Source organism: Hakea prostrata, chromosome 3, assembly GCF_041222555.1.
Source record: "Hakea prostrata isolate BN-2017 chromosome 3, UWA_Hpros_2, whole genome shotgun sequence".
Lineage (NCBI taxonomy): Eukaryota > Viridiplantae > Streptophyta > Magnoliopsida > Proteales > Proteaceae > Hakea > Hakea prostrata.
In genome coordinates this window covers 5,692,424-5,719,841 of record NC_142602.1, presented here as the reverse complement: position 1 = coordinate 5,719,841, position 27,418 = coordinate 5,692,424, and the positions used below count along the sequence as shown (strand labels likewise).

The following is a 27,418-nucleotide window of genomic DNA, read 5'->3' as shown; positions in this document are numbered from 1 at the left end:
CGGACGGATAATAATCACTAAGAAAGGGTATACCATATCCGCATCCTATTAGTAATCGGATAGATTCGGATACCCCTAAACGGATGCGGATGCGGATGCGGATTCAATTACCCATTTACACCCATACTTTTATCCGGTATGAATGATGGAATCCAATAGAGCGTCGGAGACTTTAATGTATATAGAGCATACGTAGTTTTTTTTCTTATTTAAAGAGTAAAAAGTTTTTTTTTTTTTTTTTTTTTTTGCTAAAAAGGCATTTTTTAATATATGAGATGATAATAATTAATAAGAGATGTAAGTCTCTTATTCTTTTTCTTTTACACCCTAGATAAGACTTAAGAGTCGAGAAAAATACAAGAAAAAAGAAAAAAGAAAAAGAGAGAGAGAGTAAAGATTCAACATTATTCAAATATTGCGTTCCCGAAAATAAAAGAAATTAAAGAAACAAGGCGGATAGATAGAAGAGGCGGGTAGAACAGCTTGAGAATTTGGTAATGCTTGATATTGAAGCATCGAGACTCGAGAGTCGACATTGACAGTGGTCGCGGGTTTCCTTCTACTATTTTGGGGCTTTACAATTTTCATTGCTTTCAATCTATTCTCACCCACCAATACGTTGATTTTTCCTGGACGCGAACCCGCTCCTCGCAAGATTTAAGTCGGATTTGACAGCGACGTGACGGCCCAGGTGGTTAATCATACGTGATTATTGGAATTCATGTCTGTTTTATGTTTGGGCTAAGTTTATTGTTAATTTTTCTGATAAAATACAGAAAAGGTTTATATTTTCAGGTTTCGTTGAGTGCTTCCAAGTACAATTCTTTGAATAGTTTCCCACCGGAGATTCGTCGGTGGAGTAACAATCATGGATGGCGGAGTAATTTATCCAGTTCCATGCTCCAATCTTGCGATCTGAGGTTAGTCTTGGCGGTTTGCTTTGAACTGGGAAATGCGTCGTTACTAGTTCTACTTAAGTTTTCGATCTCAATAGCTTTTATTGGGAGATTAATTTGTTTTACTTGTTTATTTCTAGGGTTTTTGGTATCGGGAATTTGAGGCGGTTTCTAAAATCTGATTTTTGGTATATCCGGCATCTGTGCTTATTGTAAGGAGGAAAGATGAGTACTCAGAAAAGAAGGAACTTTCAGATAGAGGCCTTTAAGCATCGGGTTGTTGTGGATCCGAAGTACGCAGAAAAGACGTGGAAGATACTGGAGCATGCGATACATGAGATATATAATCAAAACGCAAGTGGGCTGAGTTTTGAAGAACTATATAGGTTTTGGCCTTGGCATTAAGCTTCGATCTCATTTTTTTTAGTGTTTCTAACGAGCTCTTTAATTCAGTCAAGTTACAAATGTTCGAATTTAAGAATTTATGTGCTTGTGTTACCAATTTATCGTGTGCTACTGTATCTGAATTTCTTCTTTTGGGTACTGATTTGAACTATTTTGCTGCAATTTCATCCCGGTTGCATTCGGTTTTCCTGTCAGTTTGTAAGTTTTAGCGCAGGGACACGGGAAGCTAGCTTACCTTGTGAACGTTTAAACGTGTCCTGATTAAAGTAATGGAACCAACTGTACCATGTTGGGGGTTGATGAAAGTTTTGGTACTCATTTTACCTGTAGAAAGCTATGTTTGCAGCTTTTGCTTTATTCTCCATCCTCCTTCATGATGGGTGTGACAAATAATGTTCTGTCACCTCATAACAACTTCATTAATGGTAACTATCAATGCAAAACCACCCCTCCCCGACCAAAAGAAAGGTAGTAGGGAGTTGGGGGAAATAGAAGGAAAAACTTCTTTTGAATCCTCAAGCTTTGTTGCTTTCGTGGGTTATCAAATGGATACATCTTTAGTCTATGGAATCCCTATCTAATGTAGTTTCTACTACAGAGAACTCCTTTCAAACTTCATCTATTGACCACTTGTTTGATGGAATAAAGTGGGGCTAGAAAAAAAGAAGCTTTTCCACTGAATACCAAAGTCTGGGTTTGTTTGTTTAGCTAGGGTGGGATAATGGAGACACAACTCTCCATGATTTGAAGGAAATGTTTTACGTGGCAAAACAAATTCTCCCACCCATTTGTTGTAAAAGTCTCATAGTTTTAGGTGAGACTTTGTGGGAAAGAGGAAATGAAAAAGAAATACAATTTTATTTGATGCAGAACCCACTTCTTCAACTCTTCCATAAAATCATTTCTTTTCCTTTCTTGTTCCACCACCCAACTATTTTTTTATCTTTCCCACCCCATTTCCTCTTGCAAACAAATGGTCTGCTAGTTATCAAGTGTCTGATATCCCTTGCATTATTGCATTGTGGGTGAAGAGTTGATTCATAGCGGTTCGTTGTCATACTGTCATTTTTTGGGACTGCATCTTAGTTAGATCAAGTTCACCATATCACTAAAATCTTAATAAGAATTGCCTTCCCTCAATTGCTGATTGATGTTGGAAATCGGTCAGGGGCAACTTTTTTCTTTCTAAAAAGAGTGTGGCTAGGGGGTGGGGGAAACTTGTAGATGTGAAGTTTTGATGTAGAACAAAACATGAAGAAAAAGAGGCCAAAACACTGCTAATACGAATAGTTTGATGTGAACCCGATTTTAGGGTTAGGGTTTTCTTGACTTGATGCCCTAAAATTAAGGGTTGCCCATAATTTTCCAGCAAATAGGTCTAAAGATGTTATGGGACAGATAATATTGTTGAATAAGGATGGATCGCAAATGTGGAGGTTATGGATAAGGTATGGTTTTACAAAATTACATGGGATGGGATAATTTGGGAAATGAGAAAATGTCATCCATTGGAAGATTGGTAGATTCATTCTCTAAGCCCTGGATTACTGCCTTCTGTTGAGATACACTGCAGCCAACTAATGAATGGATCTTCTTTTCTTCTTTTTAAATTTTAACTGATTAATCCTTCCTTATTCTGCTTCACTCAACTTTTTTTTTTTACTTAGTTTCCAAGATTAACCTCTACCCTTTCCCCATTCATAGTTCTTGTGTTCCTTCTTGGACTTCCATATTGCAGTTTCCACCCCTTTGGATAGGAAGTAGGAAGATCAACTTATTCGGGATTCTGTCCTCTTAACATCTTCCTCATTTTCACTGTTTTGCCTTTGACTCCTTAATTTGACTATTCTTGTGTTTTTTGTTTTTGGTGTGGGTCCGTAATGAGTTAAAATATAAGCCTAGCCACCCTTCTCTGTGCTGAAGTTCAGAGTGGGTTTGCTATTTTTAATTTAGAAGGGCAAAGTGGCGTGTTTTGATATTTGGTGGGTATATTAGCAAGCTGATGAGGTCAATCATCGTCAACTACGATTATGTATTCATCAAATTCTCCATTTCTTATTGATGGTGCATGTTGTGAAGTGGTTGATTCTTTGCAGCACATTATTGAATTGGGTCAAGAATGTTTGGAAGAATGGAAAGTCTTTGATTGTGATGGAACTTTGTGCACATATTACAGCTTTTTTACCTGCACCATAAATTCATTCTTCATGGGTTAGTTGATGACGTCTGTCCCAGGCCAACAAAGGTTGCAAGTGATGCAGCCTCAATCAGACCAACAAATGGCAGCAATGGATATTGAGAAGACTTTGGATCATGCAACGATGGAAACCAGTGTTTCCATCATGAGTTTGTGATGTATCCACGGATCTAGGGTTGATGGTAAAGCTGTGATTTCCCTAGAATGTGGCTGCCCAGGAAATTCCATCAAAGAGGGATGAAATTTCTAGGGTTTTAGAGAGTAATTTTCACGCTTCAAACTCAGTATAGTGTGAACAGGGTTTGGGATAGAATTTTGCTTTAGGGTTAGAGAGGTTCTGCCACAGTGGGATTGGGTTCCAACTATGCTGGTTCTATGATTCAGAACAACTAAGGTTCAGGGTTTTAGAAGGGTTAAGGGGGTCTGGGTGGACTGGTTTAGGGTTTTCTGGAGTTCTGAAAATTCTGCAGAATTCCAAGGTTGAAGAAGACTTGCAGAAAATTTCAGATTAGGGAAAAAAAGGTTGACTGAGGCAAACAACTTGTGGATGGTGGTCTAGGTTTAGGTGTGACTACAGGGGAGGAGAAAAGGGGTCAAGAGGGGCTGGGCAGGAAGGTGCTGCTGCAATCACAGAAACAGGGGAGGAAGGGGAAAGGCTTACGGCTGCTGGTGGAAGGGGTATGAGGGGCTGAACCAGAACGGGAGGGGGTAATTGCGATGGGGTTGGGGGTGTTTCTAGGGTTAGGCAAGAGGGGAGAGGGCTAGGGATGCTATGGTGGAAGGGGGAGGGTCTTTTGGGGTTGCACAGGGAAGGGGAAGATGGGGAAGGTTGCTGAACTTGATGGCTTGGGAATCGATTGCTTGGCTGTTTGAAGGCTTTGATGACACTTGAGCTCTGCTGGATCGATGAAGAATTAGAGAAATCTTTCACAAAACACTCAACCAAGGCCTACCCAATAAGGATAACCTAGTCCTCAACTCAGTTAATTCAATCAATCATCAAAAACTGAGAAATAACATTGCCTAAGAGGCTATTTATAGCCTGAAAATAAAGACTCAGACTTGGACTAGGATCACCTTGACTGATGAGATCCAATTACAACTCAAACTGGAATTTGATCCAAACTCTTGACAGTATCTCAATTGCTAATTATAACTCATTCAAACAATTTCAACTCAAAATAAAACACTCAAAACAAATCCTAAACAGTCTCAAATTGACTTAATGAAATACTGAATGATTCCAAATTTAAATTCAGAGGTAAATTTAACGCCAAAATAGCCCTCAGAGAGGGTTCAGCCAGCCTATGGAAGCTTCTTGGAGCCCCACTTGTGCATTTGGCCAGGAGGGTCTTTTTGTTCACATTAGTTTGTTCTCTCCCCCATGATTTTTTGGACATGAATGCAACTAACTAAAGCTTTGTTAAAGTATGTTGAAGTATACGTAGGAACAATGAGCTGTTTTACTGTTCACACGAATAGTATTATGTTAGTGGTGCTTGTTTCATATGTTTGGATATGCTACTGTACTTTCTATTCTAGTGGAGGAGTCTTGCCACATAAGTTTTGAGATTTCTAGAAAGCATAGTTTCTATTTTCTGTTAGTTGCTAATTTCAGAACTTTCCTTTTTCAGTACCTTTATATTTTGGACAGATTTTAGGAGTTAGAATACTAGAAAATTCTGTTCATAAGTTGTACTCTTTATTTCATTTTTTCGAGGGCAAAATGACTTGCTTCTCAAGTTGTAATCTAGACTATGATATCTATAAATAAAAGGCTGCGATTCTAGGAGTTTCAAGCTAGAACCGCAGGCTTATGTGATTCCTATCAATTCTTCTTCTCTTCTCTTTTTCTTTTTCTTCTTCTCAGTTCTTCTTGTTATTGTGCTGTTTTGGTTGATTAAAGTTTATTTTTTAACAAGCTTCGTATTTTGGTTCCCCACCACCCCCTTTCAAGTTGCATATGTCTAGCTGATAGCCCCTGCTCCTTTTAATTTCTTATGTTCTATATAATTCGTTGTTGGTTTTTTCTCGACACTGGGTGCATTGATGTAGGAGCTCCTTTGAACAGGGTCCTCTCTGAGTCTTGGGCTACTGGTTATTTATATGTTTGGATATATACTTTAGGATTTTGTGTTATTTTTAATAGAGTAGAAGTGGTGATATAGTTTCCTTATTTGGTTTTAAAGTTAGAATAGGGTTGTTTTGATTTCTTTTATTTATACGATGTGATCTTGCAATAGAACTTGAAACATTTGTAAGTGCCTGCATGGCTAAAGAAACCGTGCAATCTTCTTCTTTCCCTCCCAGACAACTTTGAGACCACCCCACATTTCTGTTCTTCCTAACTAGAACTCCATGGAAGGTGGTTGTTCAAATGCTCAAGTTTGAGTCTCTTTACGTGATGCAGATTGGCTAGTAGGTTCCTGGTCCAAAATCTGGGTTTATTCAATCCCCTTAATTTCTGCCCCAAAGAGAGGCATTGTCCAGCAACATAAAGTTGGATTTACTTCCAAAATTAGAGAGTAGATAGATCTGTTATTTAAGGAGATATTTCTTTCTATCGATTCCTATTATCTTGAGCATTTCATTTCCAGCACATTATGTGGTGATTGGTTAGTTTTATTTTGAGAGTTTCTCGCTGTCATTAGGTATCACTGGCCTGTCATGAAGGGTTAATTTCCCAGAATTGAACAGATATTGTTCAGCTCTATCAGGAAGAGGGAGATTTTGTGACTAAGTAGGCCCCACAGCCAGATAGTGAATACTAACTGAAAATATAATTGTCAATACATGGAGGACTCCTAAAGCTGTTATAATTAGTTTTATTGGATAGGTTGACATTGAGATTGGTTTCCATTTTGATTTTATTAATATACTGTAGTTAATCTTAAATCAGCTAGATTTAATTTACTAGATGGATTAGAACTTCTTACTTGGTTTTCTTTAAATATTTTTGTAATAAGCCATTAGCTGGGGATGATTGATATAATGAATATTTGAAGGTTCATTCAGCTGTGGGATTCAGTTGAGAGGTGTGATTTCTTGATGGGTGATACCTTGGGTGATGGGTCCGGTAGAGTGAGGAGCTCAATCCAAATATATACTTCTACCTCTCTTTATTAGTCAATTTTCTGGCGAGAAATTTGAGATAATGTGTTCTTTGTTGATATACCAGTTGTATTTAACGACCAGACTAGTCTATCCTTAATGTTAGAGTGAATCGAAAAGGACTTAGCATTCTCAGTAAGATAGGTGATTACCTCATAAGGTATCGTAGGATGGGCCCAAGTGCCATGATCAGGTTGGAAGACAGCCAGCCAGCCCGGGAGGGATTGTCGGAATTCGAGAAGTGATGAATGATGATCGCATAGCTGCCATAAACTGTGATGATTCAGTTGGTTCGACCAGCCGCTAGTTCAGGGCTCCATCCGTCCATAACTGATCTCCTCTCTATCTACCTATGTACGTCGGTGCTCATCCTCGAGGGCTAGCATCTACGATAGATTGGCTTTCAGGAGTTTGCTTTACCCAACTCCCATTTTTGATAACAAGGCAGAAACCCTCGCCCCCACATTCATTAGTTTCGAATGAAGAATGAAGAGTGAAGAGTGCCCTGCCCCAACAAGCAACGGCCCTACTACAACACAACATTCATGAGTCGCTCGTTCAACTGTCCCTCGGAGACACGGTCGAGAAGTGCCATGCATGGTCTCGCTCGATTATTCCTTGCTATTCTTAATAACCATCTGAACCCTGATTTGTCTTATGACTTATCAATCAGATGAATTTTTTGAAAGAACTGTCAAGGTGCGAAAGCCGCTTCTCTCGCTACCAGTGGGTCTCCCCTCATCCGGCTCTCTGCAGGGGAATCTCCACTCACTGCTTCCCCTAATATCCTCCCATTACCACATCATGGGGGTTTACAGAAGATCCCAGAGGCTCGCTCGGAAAGGCTGCTATACCATACCTTTTTACTCAACTCTACTCTAGTAGTCACTAGACTCACTATGGTACTATGGTAGTCCTTCTGGCTGCTCTTGCTGAAATCATTACTCTTCATTCTCCCGTGCTCTAGCTTTTCAATTTCTATTCTTCTTTTTGTACTGCCTTTCCTTGTCTCCCTTAGCCTGTCATAGGGGAGAGGTCTTTATTGAAGAGGCTTTGCAACAGGGCCATTATTCCCGGCTGGGTAGTTGCTTGTAGTTTTCTTTTTTTCGTTATGTGAAGTGTACACCATGCCATTTATTTCTTGTGGTATTTTTACATCTTTTATATTATGCAGTGTTTTCTTGTTATTTTACGAAACAGATCTTGATGACACATGTAAAGCCATATTTACCATTTTTCTTAGACGTCCCAAGGAGAGGAAGTTCGCTTATGTGCTTAATATTATGATTGTTTATGCCTAAAACTCAGTAGTTTTGCCTGCACTGTTAGGCTTGCATCTGTCATAATCTCTTTATTTCTCTTAAAATATCTCTGATAAGGCTATAACATATAATCCATAATTGACCTGTCAAAAAAAGCAAATCATATAACCCATGGATTGGGGCTTATATGCTTTGTCTTTCACATGCCAAAGCTTCCTGTGTTGAGGAGATCTGTAGAATCTGATCTGAGTATATCATGATTTGTATTTGAGTGATTTTATTTAACATTGAGTAATAATGCTTGACATAAAATGGATATAACCTTCATTTTTACTTGGGACACCATACATTTTCCAGCTTATAGAAGAATGGAGTTCAAACCTCTGACATGCTTGTTCAATCTGTCACAAGCAATGATAAAGCTATGCATAGTTACTGCTGAATGGAATCAGATGCTGTATGCTGTTTCATAAGCTGCCAGTATTTCCCCCCCCCTTTCCATTTTGCGGTTTCACTGGGGATTCTGTATAAGTGACACCGTCCTTCGCTTATATTCCCTTTTGTCTTGACAAAAAAAACCTTACCGGAAGTTGAGTTTTAATTGAGTTTTTTATTTGTTTGACTATTTTTTGGTTGATTTTACCTGATTAGGAACCAATTTTAAGAATGTTTGATCCAGCATAGTTCTTAGATGCTTATTGTGGGGGGGGGGGGGGGTGCTTCTGTAGCTGCCAAATAATAATTTTTTTTGCATTCTTAATTTGTTCTCCTGACATGTTCAAACCACTTTGGACACAGGAATGCTTACAATATGGTTTTGCACAAATATGGAGAAAAACTGTATTCCGGACTTGTGACAACAATGACTACGCATCTAAAAGAATTATCCAAGTCCATAGAAGCTGCTCAGGGAGCTTTGTTTCTGGAGGAGCTGAATAGGAAATGGACAGACCATAACAAGGCATTGCAAATGATCCGAGACATATTAATGTATATGGACAGGACTTTCATTCCCAGTACCAACAAAACACCTGTCCATGAGCTTGGTTTGAACCTGTGGAGAGACAACATTGTTCACTTTCCTAAGATCCAAACACGGCTTCTCAACACACTTCTTGAGCTTGTGCAAAGGGAGCGGACTGGTGAAGTTATAAACCGTGGTTTGATGCGGAATATAATTAAGATGCTAATGGATTTGGGTTCTTCTGTTTATGAAGAAGACTTTGAGAAGTCTTTCCTCGAGGTATCTGCCAATTTCTACAGCGTTGAGTCTCAGCAGTTCATTGACTGCTGTGATTGTGGGGACTATCTAAAGAAAGCCGAGAGACGTCTAAATGAAGAAATGGAGAGAGTCTCCCATTACCTGGATGCAATGAGTGAAGCCAAGATAACTAATGTGGTTGAGAGGGAGATGATTGAAAACCACATGCAAAGGTTAGTACATATGGAGAACTCTGGTTTGGTGAAGATGCTGGTGGATGATGAGTATGAGGACCTGGGTAGGATGTACAGCTTATTCCGCCGTGTACCTGATGGACTCTCTACAATTAGAGATGTGATGACTGCTCACATTCGAGAAACTGGTAAGCAGTTGGTTACTGATCCTGAGAGGCTAAAGGATCCTGTGGACTTTGTCCAGCGGCTCTTGGATGAAAAGGATAAACATGATAAGATAATCAGTTTAGCCTTCAACAATGACAAGACTTTTCAGAATGCTTTGAATTCGTCTTTTGAGTACTTCATTAATTTGAATGCTCGGTCTCCGGAGTTTATTTCTTTGTTCGTGGATGATAAGCTTCGTAAAGGATTGAAAGGTGTCAGTGAAGAGGAGATAGAGATTGTTCTGGACAAGGTGATGATGCTTTTCCGGTACCTGCAAGAAAAGGATGTCTTTGAGAAGTATTACAAACAACACTTAGCAAAACGGCTTCTTTCAGGCAAAACTGTCTCAGATGATGCAGAAAGAAGTCTCATAGTTAAGCTTAAGACAGAATGTGGTTATCAATTTACTTCCAAACTGGAAGGGATGTTTACAGACATGAAGACCTCCCAGGATACTATGCAAGGGTTTTATGCTAGCCAGGCTGCTGATATGGGGGACTGTCCTTCACTAGCAGTCCAGGTCCTCACAACAGGATCATGGCCAACTCAACCAAGCTCCACATGCAATCTGCCAGCTGAGATTATGGGAGTGTGTGAAAAGTTCCGAGCATTTTATCTTGGGACCCATACTGGGCGAAGACTGTCTTGGCAAACTAACATGGGCACAGCTGATCTGAAGGCAACCTTTGGGAAGGGCCAGAAGCATGAGCTGAATGTGTCCACATACCAGATGTGTATACTCATGCTATTTAACAATTCTGACTGTTTGAGCTATAAGGAGATTGAACAAGCTACTGAGATACCAGCCTCAGACTTGAAGAGATGCTTGCAGTCATTGGCCTGTGTGAAGGGGAAGAACATTCTTAGGAAGGAACCCATGAGCAAGGATATAGGTGAAGATGATGCCTTTTTCTTTAATGACAAGTTCACAAGCAAGTTCTACAAGGTGAAGATAGGCACAGTAGTTGCTCAGAAGGAGTCTGAGCCAGAAAAGCAAGAGACCCGGCAGAGAGTGGAGGAAGACAGGAAGCCTCAGATTGAGGCTGCAATTGTGAGGATCATGAAGTCAAGGAGGGTCCTGGATCATAACAACATTGTTGCTGAGGTCACAAAACAGTTGCAGTCACGGTTCCTCCCCAATCCTGTTGTTATAAAGAAACGGATTGAATCCCTCATTGAACGGGAGTTCTTGGAAAGGGACAAAGTAGACAGGAAACTGTATCGGTATCTTGCCTGAAACCCTGGGCTCTTCTCTTCCAGTCAAGGTCTTCTCTTGAGGAGGAATTGTATCCACCAATTGGTGAGAACTTGTCCTTGAATTACTGCAACATTGCATGGTTTCACCTACCATTTGTTAATTCCCCTCTTCTGCTGGTTCTTTCTATTTTTCATTTTTAACCTTTTCTGCTTTAAAGGCCAGATCGGTCATCTCTCAGATATAATTGTGTGCTAAGAGTTCTTTTTGGACTCAAAAAGAACTGAAAACCTGGAGATGATTTGCCACGATAGCAAATTCAGAGTTTGATGGAAACATGCACTGAAGGTGATACCTTTTTTCTTTTTGGTAAACAGAAGGTTATACTTGGATATTGGAAAAGTTGTGGTTAATTTTCCATTTCAGTGGTGTTGGGATTTAATTTTTGTAGTTCCCGTCGAGACAAATGGGGAATGGAGTGGGTGACTAGATTTTGCGTTAGTGGTCATGAAAAATTCTCTTTATGGGTGGTGTCTTACCATTCCACCCGATTGAGGTGGTGTGGAGAGGCTAAAGCCGCGGTGGATTAGGACAATTTATTAATATCGGTGTGGGTCTGTGATGCCTCAAATGTCCAGACTCCAGAGTTATTGCCCTGTGGGGTGATGATGTGGTTAATTCAGACCATTACCTGGGATGGATTAGCCATGCGACCAACATTAAGAGCCAATTTCAATCAAATACTTACTGTGTTGTGCGACGTGAAATTAAGGTTGCTGGCTAGCTAATCTGCCCACTTCAACCCGAATTGTTCAACAGAATGGATGGCTTGCAACGAATCGACTGGCCTTTTTTTACCTTGTGGTAAAAACCCACTTATAAAAGTCAAACTGGGATCATTCAAGGAGGGGGAGATAGACTATGGAGGAAAGTAGGAAAATCATGCTGGTACATGTTTTTGGCTACATATTAGGCTCTTTGCAGGATCTGTTCCACCTTTGGCTTCCCAGACCTCCCATAAATCATGTTTATTTTTCTTCGGTTACATCGGTAGTATTTGTAGCACATTCAACGGCGGAGACTGAATGATCAATATTACAAGTAAAGTGACACTTCTTGGCTGGACCACTAATGTTAGATTCATCTATTGCAGCTGTGTTTTGAATACCAATAAGCAAGAGTAGATGATTGCTTGGTTTCCTCTGGTTGATCCAGAATTGATATGAGACTGGTTTGCTGCCTCTATAATCTCCTTTGCTGTCCATTTTTTGTTTCCAGCCACTCTTTCATTCCTGGCACACCATAAGAAAGGAGAGCAGGACACGTGGTTTTGATCCTCCCTATTATACCCTTTGAATTTGAGAAGGGGAACACACATTGTCAGCACCTATGAATTTCAAGGAGTATAGGACGAGGAGAGCAGGACACATGGTTTTGATCCTCTCTGTTATATACTCCTTTTGAATTTGAGGAGGGGAACACACAGTGTCTTTCATTTCTGTTCTATTCTATTCATCGCTACGCCCAGACATACGCAATACAAGAGCAACACTACTTTGCTAAACATTGTAGAAATACGTTCCATTGACAGCAACCTAAGTAGTCATCCGTACTTCAATTATTGATGATGGAAGCTGATGATTTATGAAAAGAAAAGGTCAAAATAATAAACACAAGGCAAAAAGATATTCTACACAGCTGCATATGGTGAATGATCATGCTTTCCAGGAAATGGGAAATTGTATATGCAATATTATGTCCATCCAATGATTAAAAGTATAACACATACACTCTGTACAAAAACCTCTACTAAATAAAATTAAACACGCGAAAAAAAAAAGAAAAAAAAAACTAAATAAAATTGAAGAGACAAAAAAATATATAAAAATTGAAGGTACCAGTTGACCTTTCTGAACTAGTCAATAATGCAAATGTGAACCGGCCAAAGTGAAAGAATAAGAAATGGAAAGTGCAGACGCTTTATTGCAAAAATGCCAATAACTTGTTTTCTCCCTCTGGCGTCTAAGGATTCCTGATCATGAAAAGTAACCAAGAAGCCTTCTTTGCAACAGCAAGCATGCAAAGAATTGAACCACCTGACTGAATTTGACTATCACAAAGCTAAGGTTACTTAAACGCGGATATACAACTAAGTTGATCAGGAGAATGTACAAATTCTTGTGTGGCGCAACCCATAACAGGCAATCCTTCAATACCCCTGCACATAGGGATTGCTGAATGCATTAGACTGCTAAGTGCAAAATAAGGAACTCAAAAATAACCTGACTATTATTTAGTCTAGATTTGGTCGGAGTCATTCCGTCCCATTCCAGCACTATGTGAAAGTCAGGTCTCAAAAGCTGAACTCATTGCTCGCAATGTGGAAGGCTACTTTAAGCATAATCTTTTAAAACTATAACAAACAGAATAACAACATAGCTGTCTACATTTTTTCAGTTCGATCTGAACTAATAACCACAATTGAAACAAACTGGAAGCTAGATGTTTTGGTTTCGTAGTTTACTGCCAACTATCTGATCAGTTGGTTGGGTTCAGTAACAAAATAAACAAAAAAAGAAAAGGCACTATATGTAATTTAAGTTCTGCGGAAATCATAAACATACCATTAGCTAATGTGACATAAGCTAAAACAATAATATATGGAGATTAAAATGATCATAACATAATATATGGAGATTAAAATGATCATAACTAATAGATACTAAGAACCAGCAACTTTTAACACAATATTCTGAACAGCTTCAACGCTAACAATTAGTCAAAATAAAAAAAAGCTCAACTTTTTTTTTTTTTGGGGGGGGGGGAATGGATACTTTTGACTGCCCAAAATCCTGCCTTCAAGTTTGCTCATCCTACACTAGTTGCATGGTTGTTCCCCCTGTACCGCCACCGCCACCCACACTCACCATTGCTACTCCCTGCAAATCCCACTTAACAGACAGAAGAATAGGTCTCTCAATTCACTCATCCAGTATGAATCTCAAAATCTAGCCATGAGGATTTCAAGACCTGCAACTCAGAAAAAAACAAAGAGGCAACCAGGGAAAGGATGTTTCCACACCTGCTTACTTCTCAGCATTTTGTGACACGAAGCAGGGTGAAGGTAAGAGTGAGACATGTCAGGAAAAAGCAACTCCTCCAAGTTGGGCAATGAAAAAGAGTAATGGGTCAGGTTGAGGGCTGATGAGCACATTTATGTGTGTAATCTTAGGACAGAAAGCATGCATTTTACATACTTAGAGTGGAGCTACCTTGGGTTTTATGTTGTTTTTGCAGGTTTTATGAATTTTTAGGACTTTAGCGAATATCTGGAGTTTTAGGTATGAAAAATGCAATTTTTCATGTCAAGAGGTCCGTTCAAATTCTCAAGTGGGGAAATGGGCCTGATTTGGAGCATGATGGGCTAAAGATGCAATTATGGGCCAACTCCAGAATATCTTATAAAATTAGATTAGGGTTTTTATTTTATTTTTCTTTACTGTAATTGAAAGAATGTATGGGGCCCAAAAGTAGTCAAAGTTTAGGATTTTCTATTTTTCTAGAAAATTTCATTTTTTTTTTAGATTTTATTTATTTCTCTAATTAGTTTTTTTTTCTCTCCCCACTTTCTATTTCTTTCACTATTTTATTTTATTATTTTTCCTTAATTAACCCAAAATCACTTTTTAAAAGTATATATATTTTTTCTTTCCTTCTTCCACTCTTTCTCTTTCTTCTCCACATTCTCTATGTGTAACTCAAAGTTAAGTTTTTATTTTTTTTTAATTTATTTCTTTCTCTCCACTTTCCCTCTTCACGTGCTTCTATTTTTTTATTTTTTTTTATTTCTCCACACTCTCCTCTCTCTTTTTATTTCTAACGAATTTTGCTCTTTCTTTATTTCTTTTTCTTTTTCTATTTTACTCTTATTATAATAATAATAATAATAATATTATTATTATTATTATTATTATTATTATTATTATTTTATTTCCTTGTTTGTAAATTATTCTCCTTCTTCTATAAATATTACCTCCCCTCTTAAGTCTAGGGGACACTTTATTTTCTCTTTAGTTTATTTTCGTCTTGCACTTTCTATTCTCTTTAGCTTGCTCTAGGTTTTCTCTAGTTCTTCGATTAATTTGTGGGTTCTAATTCTAGGTTGAATGTTTAGGTTTTAATGCTTTGCAAGGAAGATTGAAATTGTGTAATTTATTTTATACAAGTGTATTTCCTTTATTTTTATCAATGCAATTTCAAGTTCAAGTTTGAGGATTCGTTTTCTCTCTAGGTCCAGCAATTGCAGATCTGGTTGTTAGAGTTGGTTGAGATTCGAATAGTTTGTTCAAGTTTTTTTTGGAGAATCAAAGATGCAAGTAAGTAACATTCTTCAATAATCTTCTCTCCCCCCTCCATATTCTTAATTTATGATTTATTTTTTCAGCATTTACTTACTGTTCTCCCTTCCCCTTGGGTCCTTGATCAAAGATGCCTACAGTCGCGCTTCTCTTTGGTTAAGGTTTCCATTTTCCTTTTATTGCTTTGTTATTTACTTTCTGTTATTTTCTTTCTGCAATTTCTTTTTCTTTAATATCCTTTCCCCCGATCGGTGGACTGTAAGCTACGGCAAAGGGTCCACGGTCAAAGTCATTATAATATATTCCCCTTCCCTCGATCCAGAGCTGACACTTGGATCACTTCCCTTTTATTTTTATTATTCGCATTTTTTTCTGCCTTTTATGTATGCGTTGGTTATGTTTGCTTTATTTTTCGCCTTAATTCGATTGCATTAGATGTATGGATTAGGATCGTTGGTTTAGTTTAATTAATTAGTTAACAAAATTGAATCATTCCACTCTCGCATTAGCATTAAGAAATTGAGTTTTAGGAGGCATATCTCCCTGAGATTGACCCGTTAGCTACACGATATTGTGCGCTTGCGGTTATTTTATTTTCACAAACAAAGGCCTTGGGACAAGCTCACCTTCTAGTGTCAGTATAACTAAGAACTGGAAGAAAAATCACATTGTTTCCTGATAGGGCAATGTCTTCAGTGGAATAGGATCTAAACTATTTTGTAATTTTGTTTATGGTTTTGCTCAGGCTCTACTTGTCGATCATGGTTTGAGAACTTGCTGAGATCTTAGAAATATCTCGATGGGATACAAGTTAAGGAAACAGCTTCGACCCGACATCTCAGTAATATCCCGGTATCTGGGCGAGGTTTCACCGATATTTACTGTAATTGACTGCTTCCCAAAACCTGGCTTGAATTTCAACCCAAAGAAAGGGTAATGACTTGTCTAGATGTTGGCCCGACTTGGGTTTTTCGCCAATTTGAGTTGGTCTACAAGACTGAGTACTTAAGCTATGCTTTTGTAATTTATTGGTTTTAAGAAACACATGAAACTCAGTCTTATTCTGACTTACTGGGGCCAGTTCCATGGATCCCAAACCAAAAAAAAAAGTACAGAAAGAAAATAATTAAGAGACAGCAAAAGCGGTGAGAAGAAAAATGACAAGTGAAATATGTGAAACAAAGGAAAAGAAAGACAGAAGATAAAAGCAACAGGAAAAGGCACAGCCCAGCAAATGAGTAGAATCTAATTTAATGGGAATCTGCTACATAGATCCTTGGCATCCAATATGCTCTATCCAAGGTCATACTTGAAATCAGACCTAGACTATGAAAGTCCTCCCTCACAAGTCACAACTACTGATATGGTCATTCAACCCCTGCCCCAGCTCTTTTATATCCTTTCATTTCTTTTTGTTTTTCCCCTAACGTTCCACACTTCCAGATTATTTCAACATTTCTAAAACAATTTTTTTGCAAACCAGAGTCAGACCATCAAAACCCAACAGAACCAGATCTGGACCTCAAATTCAATTCAGGACTCAGCTCAGATTTAAAATTGTTTTGAATGTTTGTTCATTACGAAGCAATTCTTACAGGCAGTAAGATGTTATGGCAAAAACCGACACAGAACTGCTTCATTCCAGAAAAGAATGAATCAGGTTTTCACATATTTAATATATTCCACCTACAAAGTATTATTGACTAGTTGAGCACTTCCCAAACATTTGTACAAGCCCAAAATATTCAAAAACACTAATTGGTCATAATTAGCTACTTAGCTAAATTAGACTGATTTTTTATTATAGTTACCAATAAAAAAACCAGGAATGAGAGAATTACCTGATACTGAAGATTTGCACCTATCAAGATGGATAGACTCCCTCAACCTGCAACTGTTCTTGAAGTCTTCAATGCCAAGTTACTCTTGAATACTCATCAAAGATGTGGAGGAGGATCCAATTGTGTCCTATGTCGGAATAGTTTTACTAGTGCTCTGCGTTCACAATCCTGAATCACAAATCATGGACACAATTAGTGGAATCTAACTTCTTTTGCTAGATTTTTTTTTTTTTTGGTAGAATAAATTTAACAATGCAGACACCAATGACAAAGGGAGAGAGGTGTAGTGGAAACAGATTATAAGCATTGGGGGAAGTAACAAAATGAATGCAGAACAATATGACACAATCATGAAGAATTTAATATTGGCCTATTTGGGAAATAATTTCACTAGCATTTTTTTCTTCGAAGTTTCACTATTGAGATTCCAGTAGGTCAAGCAGACAAGGCATAAGAAGCTGTGAAAGGTCTACTACTACAATCATGGCACTATCGCCAATTAATTATATATTTGGGAGTTAGAAGGTTGTGCTTGGTGCAATGAAGCTGTGAAAGGTCTAATACTACAATCATGGTTCTATTACCAATTAATTATATATTTGGGAGTTGGAAGGTTGTGCTTGGTGCATTAGTCAAGTGCTCACTTGCTGGAGGCTTGCTCACAAGCTCAAGTCCTGGAAGGTAAGACCATGTACATTCGACCACATCTTGCTTAATGCAGGAGCCTTGGGCACTAGGTACGGCCTTCTATATGATTAGGGAGTCACTTGGGCTTGGGTTCCACATTTAGAGGCATAAGCCTTCCTCCTTCAACAGGTCCTACTGGCTACCACTGACTAAGAGATTGTTGGGCTACAAACAGCACAACCAAAAGAAAACTCAACACACCAAATCTAAAATGTTGTCCATCAGAGCTTTACTACTAAAATTTTATGCTCCAGGTCAGGCTTCCTGTAATAGGCCAGCCACATCAACACAAATAAATTGAGGAGTGGCAGATTAAGTTTGATGGGCGCTAAATCTGATCATAGATACTAAACCACATTCCTTATCCTACCTTTGCAAACAAAAAATAGGCAAGTGATGTAATGAAAGTTTTAAAAACACCAACCATATTATGATTACTGATTACAGAATAATATAAGAGGACAAACATAATAAGCCAAACATTTCCTATTCAAAGGTTTGGCCCCATTCTTTGATGGGTCCTTTATGAAGGCTATCCTGAACTAGGAAAAGTCCAGCAGCTAGTTAGCTAAATAGGATCACAGGAAATGGGGAAAGAAGCAGAGAAGTAGAAAATTTTAATAACTTGAGCCTGCAACTGTAGCAGAAGGGTCCAACCAGTAGAGAAGGTCAACAAAGTTTGGTCCATTAATCAATTCTGAAAGTTGAAACTCGAATTAGAGTAATCCTATTGCAACTAAACCAAAAACTGCAGAACAAACAAATAAATTCTAATAAAAGAAATCTTTTAGGACTTTTTAGAACTGAAGTTAAATTTGAGAACAATGGGGCAAGTTGATATCAGATTTGAGTAGAATATGTTCCAAAACTAGAATTCAACACTGAAAGTAAACCTGAAATTGAATGTACATAAAAACAGGATAGCCTCAGTAATATTGTAAAAGGATAGAAATCTGACCTGGACTAGCATGTATGGAAGTGGAAGAGATAAACATAAAGATAACAAAGTTAAGAATCCACTTAATCCGCACTTGGAATCCACCAAGCACACTACTAAATCCATAACAATGAAGTTTAGGAAAAATGAACAGACTACATTTCATAAATGTGTGTCTTGAGGCCACCAAAGGACATCAATATATGTAGAAGCCATAAAATGACCTGGAATAATCTAAACAAACTAGTATTTGACGCTTCTCTAACCAAAATAGGACCCTAAAGACAATACACTACCTTAGAACAAAAATCTGCACTCAAAATTTTTAATGATCCAAGGAGTTAGGACTTGGCAGGCTTATTACAAAAAAAGTTCTCAAATAAACTCCCACAAACTTGAACTATACTAATCCTACTTGATCAGTCTTATAGTCCTAGCTCCCACACTTAGTTTAGGCCCATTAAAGAAGCCTATTGCAATGGAAACCCACCAGACCATAGATCCAATAAGTACTGGACTAAACTGAAGGATTAATTCTACTAGTTCTGATTTATTTCCATCAATCCTAACATAAAATCAAAGACTGCCATGTCAAAACAAGCACAAGCAAAGATTTAAAATAATTTAGCTTTTTGTTTGTTTGCTTTTGGGCTTTTGCAGAGCTTTCGTAATTTTAACATATTTTTCCCCCATGTCAACTGCAAAACAGCAACAGTAAATATAGACAGCTAGGTTGCCATTTAGGGTTTCTTGTCTATATATGAGCTGAGTTCAAGATAACACCAGGCAGAACCAAACCACTGTTGGGTGATAGTTTTCTTTAAATAGTTGTCAAGACTTCACCAAGGCAGTCCAGGTAATATGGATGCCTTGGTTGCCTTGGCAGGTACCCTGAGTCTAGACACCCTCCAGATTATTGAAATGCCTAAAGGCTGTGATATAACTATGATTCTCCAAATGAACCACACAATCCAAAAGAGGAAGCCAGAAGTTGTTAAGACATCACACAAAAACGAAAGCGAATGAAATTACTAGTCATATGAATATGAATCTACATGAATCACACACATTTATTATGTATATATTTTAACAAGCCCACTCCATCACATGTCGTTGTGCAAACAGTAGGGTGGGGTAGGAAGGTGTAAGCATGGTGGATGACTTCCCTTCCCTTCTCTTCAATCCAAATTAAGTCATTTAAAAGAAACAATTGTCAAAAATTCAAAACAAAAAATTGCCCTGTGGCTGTACCAGTACTTGATAGTTGATAGTCTACCAACGGCGAATGCTATAGACATATTAGAATCTGCAGATGCATACACTACCTTAAACATGTTCAGAAAAAATGTTTTATCCAGGTTCATTCCTCTCAGTTTCAAGAAAGTATACGCAAAGCTCAATTGATCACGAGAGGTGAAGCGATCAACTTCATTGAACCAAAGGCATGAAAATAAATTTGACATTGGTGAATGAGCCCTTACGATAAAGGAACCTTCAGGTACATCTGCAAATCCCAGACAATAGGATCAATTTCTCAAACTTCTAATAGAAGAAAACTGTGTGAAAAAGAAAAGACACTTTCAGAATTTTGAAAAGGAAAGATTAAAAATGACACGCACAACTTGGAATAGGGATATCTGGCTCTGATGGGTCAAACTTGGTCAGACCATCAGACTGGTAGAAAATGAACTGTTCATCAATGGCAGTGTGATTGTACTTATTTAGCCGCTTATTTTGAAGTACCTCCTCCCAAACACAGTGGCGATCATAATGGTTTGAAATAGCATACTCTGATTGTTTTCGCCACAAAAAGTATTCAAGAATCTTCAGTGGATCAGTTTGAAGTCGCATTTTACTATCAAGCCAAATAGAATACCTGAAAAAAAAACAGAAAACCAATGAGTTATTCTTTTTCCCTTCAATGAAACAAGAAATAATATACCAATTTACATTGTCTAATAGACAAGCACTACTGGATGCTTTAAATGAGTACTCCCATTACACACTCTTAAATCAAAATACATCCCAAGGAAACATCTAGATGATGAATATGACCATTTAGATATGCATCAACATCCCCAATTCAGTCCCCCTGTGTGGTCAATTTTTCCAGAGGTTCATGGTAACAACCATGTCACATGTCTGATTTTTAGTTGTAGTTCTTATCCTCATATGCATCTTAACTAGGCCAACAATAACCAGAGATTGTATACGCATTTTACCTAGCAGACGGGAAGAGTCTGTGTGATAAGAACTTTGGCACCTTTCCATTTCTTCGCATATCTGTGTAAGGTAAGTTCCTGACTACGACTATTCTCCATAAGCCAATGTATCCATTATCATCAGGAATATGCCCTTCCAAAGAAAGTTTTGCCACAGTTTGCTCATCCAGAAAAATAATAAAACAAACATTTTTCTTTGAATAGTCGCTGATCTGTAATAAACAGAAGGTAATAGCATTATAGAACAATACACACTTTTTTCTAATGTCATAAAGAGAAAGTTCCAAAGGAAAATTGTATGGTTTAGTGCCAACATAGACAAATACATAAGAAATTTTAATCAAAAGAAAATATGGAAATGGAAAACGATCAAACAAACTCTGAACCAAATAGAAAAACAAAAGTTTGGCACATGATATGGGAAACATAAATTGGCTGATCACACAAGAGAAGTTTGAGAATGCTAGTAGAAACATATTAACAACAATGACAAGTAAATCATATCCCATGTGTAAACCAACTTTCGCGGCCTAACCAAACGGAGAGCTATTTTACCTCCCAAGAGAGCACAACAATACTGAAGCTCCAGAAAACTTTGCAAAGAGATAATGTTCATGTAAATGCACATTGAGACATATTAACTCAAGATGTGATTCAGCCAAATTCTGGGAGGATAGGAGATTTCAAGCTTAAATTAACATGAAAAGAAAACCCGTACTAGTGTAAATATCAACAACTAGCCCAAAAGTTCAGTCATACAGAACATAGCAGCTCATGCCTTATGATAGAGAATAATAGGCACTGCTGTACTGTTCTTCCTTCAAATTAATTTAATCCAGAAAACCTATTAAACCCACAATCAACTAGTTTTGGCTCATGCATTTTACTTTGAAGCAAAATGCAAGAGACAGAACAATAAAATCCTAGCACGGTTGGTGAGCTGTGGTGTCCCTGAAGCCCATACTCGCCAAGAGGCCTTCAGTTCAAACCTCCACGCTGTTAACTATTCCCTTCCCTAAACTATCAAAATAAAAAATAAATAAATACTAAAGAAAGAAGGAAAAGAAAAGAAACGCAAGAAACAGTAAATTCAGGTGGACCAAACAGTGGAAGAACTTCATCAGAAGTACAATATCCAACAACCATTCATCAAAGAAAGAGAACAGAAGTATAATATACATTTTATCAGGGTATCTTAAATGCTTCCTAAAACCACAGTAAATAGAAATTATTTTCAGAAGATAGCTCAGATACCTTTCTGCTTGTTGGTCTCCTCAAAAAATCAAAGCTTCCAAAAATGCATGATGATACCACAATGCGGCAAGTATTCATGAACTGCTTATCCTTTTCATATAAATCAAATCCAGTAGACGGGGATCCCTCTGGTCCTTTAATAAAACCACAATGAATTGTTTGGTTTCTTGCATAAAAAGAATTCTCTCTTTCTTCAAGGGTCTGATGTCCTCCAAATCTGGGTTCAAACCTATGATCCCTGAATGATATATCCTCTTTTTCTATATATCGTAGGGTAAATTGAGAAAAATTCATGTATTCATTGGGCTCCACTAGTTCATCGACCGACTCCACAAACCCAACATCACAAGGAAAATCTGGAAGATCCAAAAGAAGAAAACAAAATCCATACAGGAATAAAGCCATAAATTAGTTGTATAGAATGACTAAAACTAACACCATGAGTCAAATCAATGCAACCCAGAACTTACAAGTGCCAATAAAATTGATAACTAACTAATTAAATGATTAATGGCAGTTTCACAAATATCCAGAACAATTGAGGAACCTCTTAAAGAGCTTACGAATATTGGGGGCTGAAAGGTTCTTGAAGTTTTACCCTAAGTAGGGACTAAATATGGGGCAAGATATTAATGCGTGAACATTACCAGAAGTGTGTTTCTCAGTAGTTGGTGGTGTCAACTAATCCCAGTTTTTCTACCCGACTCAGTAGTCAAGGTAAAAGATCATACACCATCAGCCCCTTGAGGAGACAAACATAAAGAAAGGAGGCGGGAAAAAAATGGTACAGGTGAAAACTAGAATCATATTATTGAATTTGTCAAGTGGTGTCTCATCAGTTTTTGTCTGTGTTAAGATTTAAAAACTATGCCTATTCATCAAAAACAATATTAGTCCGGTTTCCATAGGTGATATTTTGAACCTTACCAAGAGAAACTCCTTGAATGGAGTTGGAAGATAGCTCTTGAAATCATCAAAATGACAACCTCTTTGTAGGTAGAATGGAACTTAAGGAAATATTTGAGATCTGAAACAGTATTAAATGCCGACAACGAAAAAGGAAACAGCATCATCGGCTGAGTTATCTGGGCCCTTATAATTCTCACCCTAATAATAATTTTACGATAGTTAAGGTCCATAAAGTGATCTGAAGACCAGTAAATTCTGACAAAAGTGAGACATGAAATATTTTACAGTGCAGTAGGTAATTACAGGCTTGCAACACCTCCCAAAAAGAAGAAAAGCAGTAAATGGAAATCACCAGCCAGTAGAAGATGGTTCATTAACAAATAAGTGTATGTCTTACACTAATAAGAAAGAAGAGACATGTAAAAAATTGAAATATAGATAACCAGATTAGGCATTAAAATAAAAGCACAAAGTCATTTGGATCCACTGAAACAGATTATCTTTTAACAGCATAAGAATTCAACATGATGAAAGAGAGTGAATATGTAACAAACATACGTGGTGGCTTATGAGTTGTACTTTTAGGCTGTCCTAAGCGGTGATTTCCTGAAGTTTCTTGATGTATATCCCTTTGAGTTGAATTTCCATCCTCAATTTTACCTGCAAGGAGTTGTTATACAGATAAAAGGAAGAAATAAAGTTAAACTCCATCAAGAGGAATAGTTTTATATATATGTGTGTGCGTGTGTGTGTTAAAATGCAAATAGATGGTAAAATAATACTAGAGACCAGAACAAAGACTATTAATAATAACTCCAAAGACATGGTGAACTGGTGAAGCTTTGAAAGTTTATTTCAGTAAACCAAAAGACTTGAAGAAGAGGATGTAAGGGCTAATGAAGTGGGAAGATCTCTGAAGTTAAAAACTGAGTACTAGATAACTCAAGACTCTGTTTGACATTTACTACTAATTCTGCTTGATATGATGAGTGACTCAAGAAACAGTAGACTAGCAAGCCATAAGAAAAGTTTTCCCGCAGATTCTCAACTTCCATTTGAAGATAATATGCCTGTCTTCTATGGAGCTTATTATATGCAGCTGAGATGTTTGAGGGTATGTTACCGATACATCAGTGTGCAGCGGTGCCATTCTCAGAGATTTAAATATCAAGGGATAGTTAGTCTTATATATGAGTCTTTTAGGTGACTTCCGGCAAATGTTCAGAAAATATGTTAGTGAAGACGGAGTCAATAGACAACTAGACTCTCAAGTTTTTTCTTCCACTCTTCTCTTCTCACTTCTCTTCTTCCTTCAGTTCTCTCTGTTTTACCTTGGATTCTGTTGTATTATTTGTGATTAGTTGATTGTGTTTCAGATATGTGCTCAGGTGCACTTGTAAAATTTCTGGCAAACAGTGAGGCAACTCTGGTGAAATGCCTTTAGAACCCAATGCCATAGAAGAAAATGTACACTCTCGTCTCAACACGGGAGCCTTGTCCACTGGGTAAAACCTTTTTGTAAATTTAAGTCTGACGAATTAACTCCCTATTGGTAAAATAGCACTAATGTTTGAAACATAAGGCTCAACCTTGTGGAGCCAGTCAGCTGGAAATGATTCAGAGAATGGACCACAATTTTCCTCCCATGGAACTTGTAAGACTGCAATAAGGGAACATCAGCTGTTTTCTTGTGATGAATTAAATTCAGGGTTTTGCCATGGTTATAAAATCAGCCTTTCGTCCTTACCAGCTATTGTATGAAGCCTGACTGGACAGAAAGACCATCTAGGATTTTATATTGGCCAGTATATACCTGCCTTCGCCAATCGGCACCAAGTCTCTGCAGCATTTTAATGGTCAGGAGATCCTTTTTTCTGTTAGGTTTTCGGAGACTCTAAAATGTCCAATTCCATAGAGAATAGGACAAAAGAATGTCGAAACAGAAACTCCAAGAATCCTGTATTAATGAATTTTAATAAAACCTCTCCACCTACTTATATATCTCAGTGACATCAGCAGAAGGACCACCTCCAAAATTTCGGTCTTAAGTATTGATCAACTTGGTTGGACAGCCATATTGTTCCCACCGTATAAGTCATACAAGTAAAGAAAATGTGCAGTCAGTATTTAAATTATTTCCTTTGAGAGTTTGGCACATGGAGATGATCCAATGATTAAGTACTGAAACATTACACGCTGGGCTACATGGTATTCAGTTGGTCAAGCAGAAAATGGAGAGGATTCAGGACCAAGGACAGGTCGTTAAGTGTTGAGTTAAACAAGGTCAATTTATGGAAGATGACACCTCTGGCTATCAATGAACTTGGTTGAGTTGAATCTGAAAAAAGGAGAGAGAGAGAGCTCCAGAAAGCATCCAAATCCACCGAGAGAACAACTTCTGGGGCGAATGAACTGATAATTTTCTGGATCCGAAAGCAAAAAAGAGTTTACTGACTACAATAATTAGATGGATGCCGAAATTATGGCACAATCTTTTTGAGCTTGAACAGATCAGGCCCTTTGGAGCTATTGTTACTAATACTAAAGAATGCTTTACTTGTAAAATATACTAAATAGAAACTTCAGAAACAATTAAGTGATAGACTTAAATGTTCAAAGCTCACCATGGAATAACAAGCCAAAGATTGACAAACATATCAAGAAAAATAGCACAAGCAAAAATGTCCAAAATGAAAGCCTCCGTCTGATAACATGAGCAAACCTCCTTCCTCGACGGGATCTTGAACCATACTCATTTCGTTCACAAGATCGAATAGCTGAACCAGCATTATCTCTTCTTTCAGGTAATCGTTCACTAATGTGACTGAATATACCCATAGTGACATCCGGCAATGCTATATCAATGAGTCCATCTATAGGAGAATTCGTCTGACAGGCGAAAACACGCATACAAAGTCAACAACATCTGACATCCATAGTAAAATTAGACAATAATATTATTCCACCCATTAGGATTAAATTAAAGAAGAAGAAAGCTGACAACAGTTCTGCAGTCCATTTCTAATGTGTTCAGTACTTGATTATTTTTTCTTTTTTATTTTTATTATTATCACAACAATAATGCATAATCAAGGAAGGTCCTAGTGCCTGTCATCCACAAAACAGTTATTCAATAAAACAATAAATAACAACCAATCATAAGCACACTATTACACTATGCTAGCACAGGGTTCCAAATTCAAGGATGGGAAATCACATTTAATTTGATCCCGCAATCCTGGATTTTAATTCTAGGATCGCATCAAGTGAAAAAAACTTAACAGAACGAGTGTCATACAAAAAACCCGTAAGGATACACAGAAAACAAATCCACTGATCCCTAATATCAGTTACAATCGGTAAAGAAACAATAACGGTAAAACAGGTCGAAGCGAAGCATAGACATTATGCAGATATGGAATCAAAGTGCAAACCAGAGTGAATCGATCATACACACTGCAACAGGAGACAGAATAAGTTTGTTCCATGCAGATATGAAATGAAAGAGCAAACCGGAGAGAATAGTTACACTACTGCAACCACGAAACAAATTCAGTGAGGGTAGAACGAACCAGATGTGGATTTTTGCCGTTTTCATTTTATGTAAATCCAAGTCCGGTAGGATGGCTGAAACTGATACTGCTTCAAGCTTTACATTCGAACATCGTGAAACTCGAGACTGAAAGATTCAATTGCTCCTTTTTGTTTCAGCTTTGGCTGTTTTCTCGGAAGTTCGCCGAGTATCTGAGATATGATCCTTTTTCCCTTTAACTTTTTCTTTTTTTATTTTTCCTCTATTCTTCTATCTACGAGGGAAAGGTGCAGTTTTGCGCGTTGGATCTGAAGAATAATGCCCGTTTGCAACGTTCTTTTTGAATTTTATTATTAATTCTGTCTATTTTATTTTTTAATTTTTTTTAATTTTTTCGAATTTCTGGATAAGAAACTGAACCGTTTTTGTTGGGCATGCATCAATCTACGACTTAATGAAAATATATTATTTTTATCATGAATGTTTAGGTCAAATTTTTGGTACACTAATTAAACAAACCTAGATAAATGAAACATTGATAATTGTTTTGATAAAAAAAATAAATATGATAATTTATAAAATCATGTTAACCAAACAAAATTTTCAAACAGATTTTGATAAAATTCATTTATCAAAATCAAGTAATCGAATGAATTTTTTTATCACTCATACGATCGCACAAAAGAATAATGAACACATGTGGCAGAGCCACGTTGGGACCGGAGGGGGCATGCCCCCGAATTTTTTTAAATTTAAATATCCTTGTTTTTTTCTTTATTTTCTCTATCTTTAAATGTGAAATACCACTATTTGGCCCCCTCTAAAAATTAAAAATAAAAATTTAAGATAAAGATGATGAGTACAAATGTTATTCATAATCTCTATCTAATGGTTATCATTCAATCCCTAGTTTTAAGGAATAAAATGTTAAATTCTAATTAAAAACTAACTCATGATCCATGAATTTCTCCTTATCTATTCTCTCATATTTTCATTTCTATTTATTCTCT

At 37.4% G+C, this 27,418-nt stretch overlaps 2 protein-coding genes across 4 annotated transcripts; one reads left to right on the top strand and one right to left on the bottom strand.

The window, feature by feature from the left end:
• Nucleotides 1-448: 448 nt before the first annotated feature.
• On the top strand, nucleotides 449-11,266 carry LOC149020324 (cullin-3A-like). Of its 3 annotated transcripts, none has more exons than XM_089148428.1 (4): nucleotides 449-691; nucleotides 796-920; nucleotides 1,037-1,282; nucleotides 8,670-11,266. In XM_089148428.1, exons 3-4 carry the CDS (start codon nucleotides 1,122-1,124, stop codon nucleotides 10,708-10,710), a joined length of 2,202 nt encoding a protein of 733 aa, XP_089004554.1. In that variant the 5' UTR covers nucleotides 449-691; nucleotides 796-920; nucleotides 1,037-1,121; the 3' UTR covers nucleotides 10,711-11,266. The 3 variants fall into 3 exon arrangements, with proteins under 3 accessions (XP_089004554.1, XP_089004555.1, XP_089004556.1); XM_089148429.1 differs by having other exon boundaries at nucleotides 782-920; XM_089148430.1 differs by having other exon boundaries at nucleotides 777-920.
• On the bottom strand, nucleotides 11,267-26,702 carry LOC149020323 (transmembrane protein (DUF616)). The gene is made up of 9 exons (XM_089148431.1): nucleotides 26,449-26,702; nucleotides 25,501-25,765; nucleotides 23,435-23,536; nucleotides 21,968-22,323; nucleotides 20,714-20,925; nucleotides 20,111-20,367; nucleotides 19,817-19,995; nucleotides 16,868-17,035; nucleotides 11,267-12,886 (listed from the first exon to the last, which is right to left on the bottom strand). Exons 2-8 carry the CDS (start codon nucleotides 25,712-25,714, stop codon nucleotides 16,964-16,966), a joined length of 1,392 nt encoding a protein of 463 aa, XP_089004557.1. The 5' UTR covers nucleotides 25,715-25,765; nucleotides 26,449-26,702; the 3' UTR covers nucleotides 11,267-12,886; nucleotides 16,868-16,963.
• Nucleotides 26,703-27,418: the final 716 nt, after the last annotated feature.